Source organism: Crocuta crocuta, unplaced genomic scaffold (assembly GCF_008692635.1).
Source record: "Crocuta crocuta isolate KB4526 unplaced genomic scaffold, BGI_CrCroc_1.0 scaffold408, whole genome shotgun sequence".
Lineage (NCBI taxonomy): Eukaryota > Metazoa > Chordata > Mammalia > Carnivora > Hyaenidae > Crocuta > Crocuta crocuta.
In genome coordinates, this window is record NW_027527444.1 from 333,251 (window position 1) to 334,814 (window position 1,564).

Genomic DNA, 1,564 nt, shown 5'->3' on the forward strand with positions numbered 1-1,564 from the left:
TCCCGGGGCGCTGGGGGTGGGGTGGGGACCGAGGTGAAGCAGAAGCAGGCGCCCGCCGCTCAGACCAGGGCCCCGGTTCCAGGCGCGGTGAGGCGCGTCTCTCCCACCCCGAGCCCCCCGGCCGGTGACCCTGATGCCGCCAGCGTGAGCGAGGCGTGGGAGGGGCAGGGGCGCCGCAACCGCGCGGCTGGGCGGAGGGGGCTTTGCGTCTCGCTGCGGGAAGCTAACTGAAGCCAGGCATCTGCACCGGGCATCGCCAGCCTCGGCTTTGCGGAAGGTGCCGCGAAAATGAATATTAATGGCGCCTTTCAACCTTTGCAAGGGATGTTCACACATCCACACGCTCCTCAGCGAGACAGACTGAGGGGGTCCTTCCAACCCCACTTGACAGATGAGGCAACCGTGGCTCAAGGAGAAAAGCGACCTAGCCAAGGTCACGCAGCTCCTCCTGGCAGAGGCAGCGCGGAACCGCCGTTTCCTGAGGGGCCCGGGCTGTTCGCTCTCTGCAGCTTCATCTAGGTTAGAGGCCCCGCTCGCAGCTAGCACTTCTGCCCCTCTTTCGGCTCTCCGCTTCCCAGTCCACTTCCTGGGCTGCCCTGCCTTGCACCCGCCCTCCTCCCGATCTAAACCAGGTCTTCTCTCTGGGCCCCTGCTTTTGACCCCTCAGCCCCACCAGACCCCCTTTGGCTGATTCCAAGCCTCCACACCCCCACCCCCAAATTTGCTACCAAGGTGATGGATGGAGGCCACCGGAGACAGTGAGGTCACACCCTACCAGGATTCTAAGAGAGGATAGGAGGCGGAGGGGCTGGAGGTGGGCTGCCCAGAGGGCTTGGATAGCTCAAAGGCACTGGCATTTCCTCTGACATCCGCGTCCCCCTTCCTGTCCGCCTGGATTACCAGAGATGCTCCTATAGAACTCCTCTGCTCCCCCCGCCCCGCCCCCCATTGAGGTAGGAAGTCAGGGCTCAAAGGAAGCCACGGAGAGCAAGACGAGGCAGGTGTATTCCCTCACCCCCTCAGATGGGATGTAGATGAGATGCAAATTCATTAAGTGAAGTGTTTCACAGACTTTTAAAATCCCACTTGTCCAGATTCCAGGAGAGGGACTGGGGAAGGCCAGAGGGGCTGTAAAGTGGAGGGTGGGTGTGATGGGGAGACAGAAAGCGGAAGATTAGGGAACTTGGGATGTGGCCCCTGTGCCCGGTACCATTTACTTGCTCTGCGCTTTGCCCCTGGAGTGCAGATGCCCCCCCCCCGCCCCCAGGCACAAGGAGGTGCCCTAGGCCTGAGCGGGGTGAATTCCTTCTAACTGCCAACTCTCCTGTATGTCCCTCTCGCCCTGCACTGTGCCTAACCCTAACGCCCGGCCAGTCAGCTGTCTCTGTCCGTCTCTCCCCCAGTGAGCACTGCCTGTCCGTGAGTCCGCCTCCCCCATCCCACCTGACGCTGTCACTCACATCTCCAGAGTGGGTGGCCCAGAATGGAGCCTAGGCCCAGCCCCACCAGCAGAGATGGGGTACTGGGAGTGCAGTGGCGGGACTCACAGCCACCAAGAGCCAAA

At 62.2% G+C, this 1,564-nt stretch overlaps 1 protein-coding gene across 1 annotated transcript in view; it reads right to left on the reverse strand.

Annotated features, from left to right (window-relative positions):
* Window positions 1-1,564, reverse strand: part of SMARCD3 (SWI/SNF related BAF chromatin remodeling complex subunit D3) — a 10,260-nt gene that overhangs the window by 7,110 nt on the left and 1,586 nt on the right. Inside the window, exon 2 of the mRNA XM_077761565.1 lies at window positions 1,087-1,128. Within this exon, the coding sequence (XP_077617691.1) occupies window positions 1,087-1,128 (42 nt within the window). The remainder of the gene's footprint in view (window positions 1-1,086; window positions 1,129-1,564) is intronic.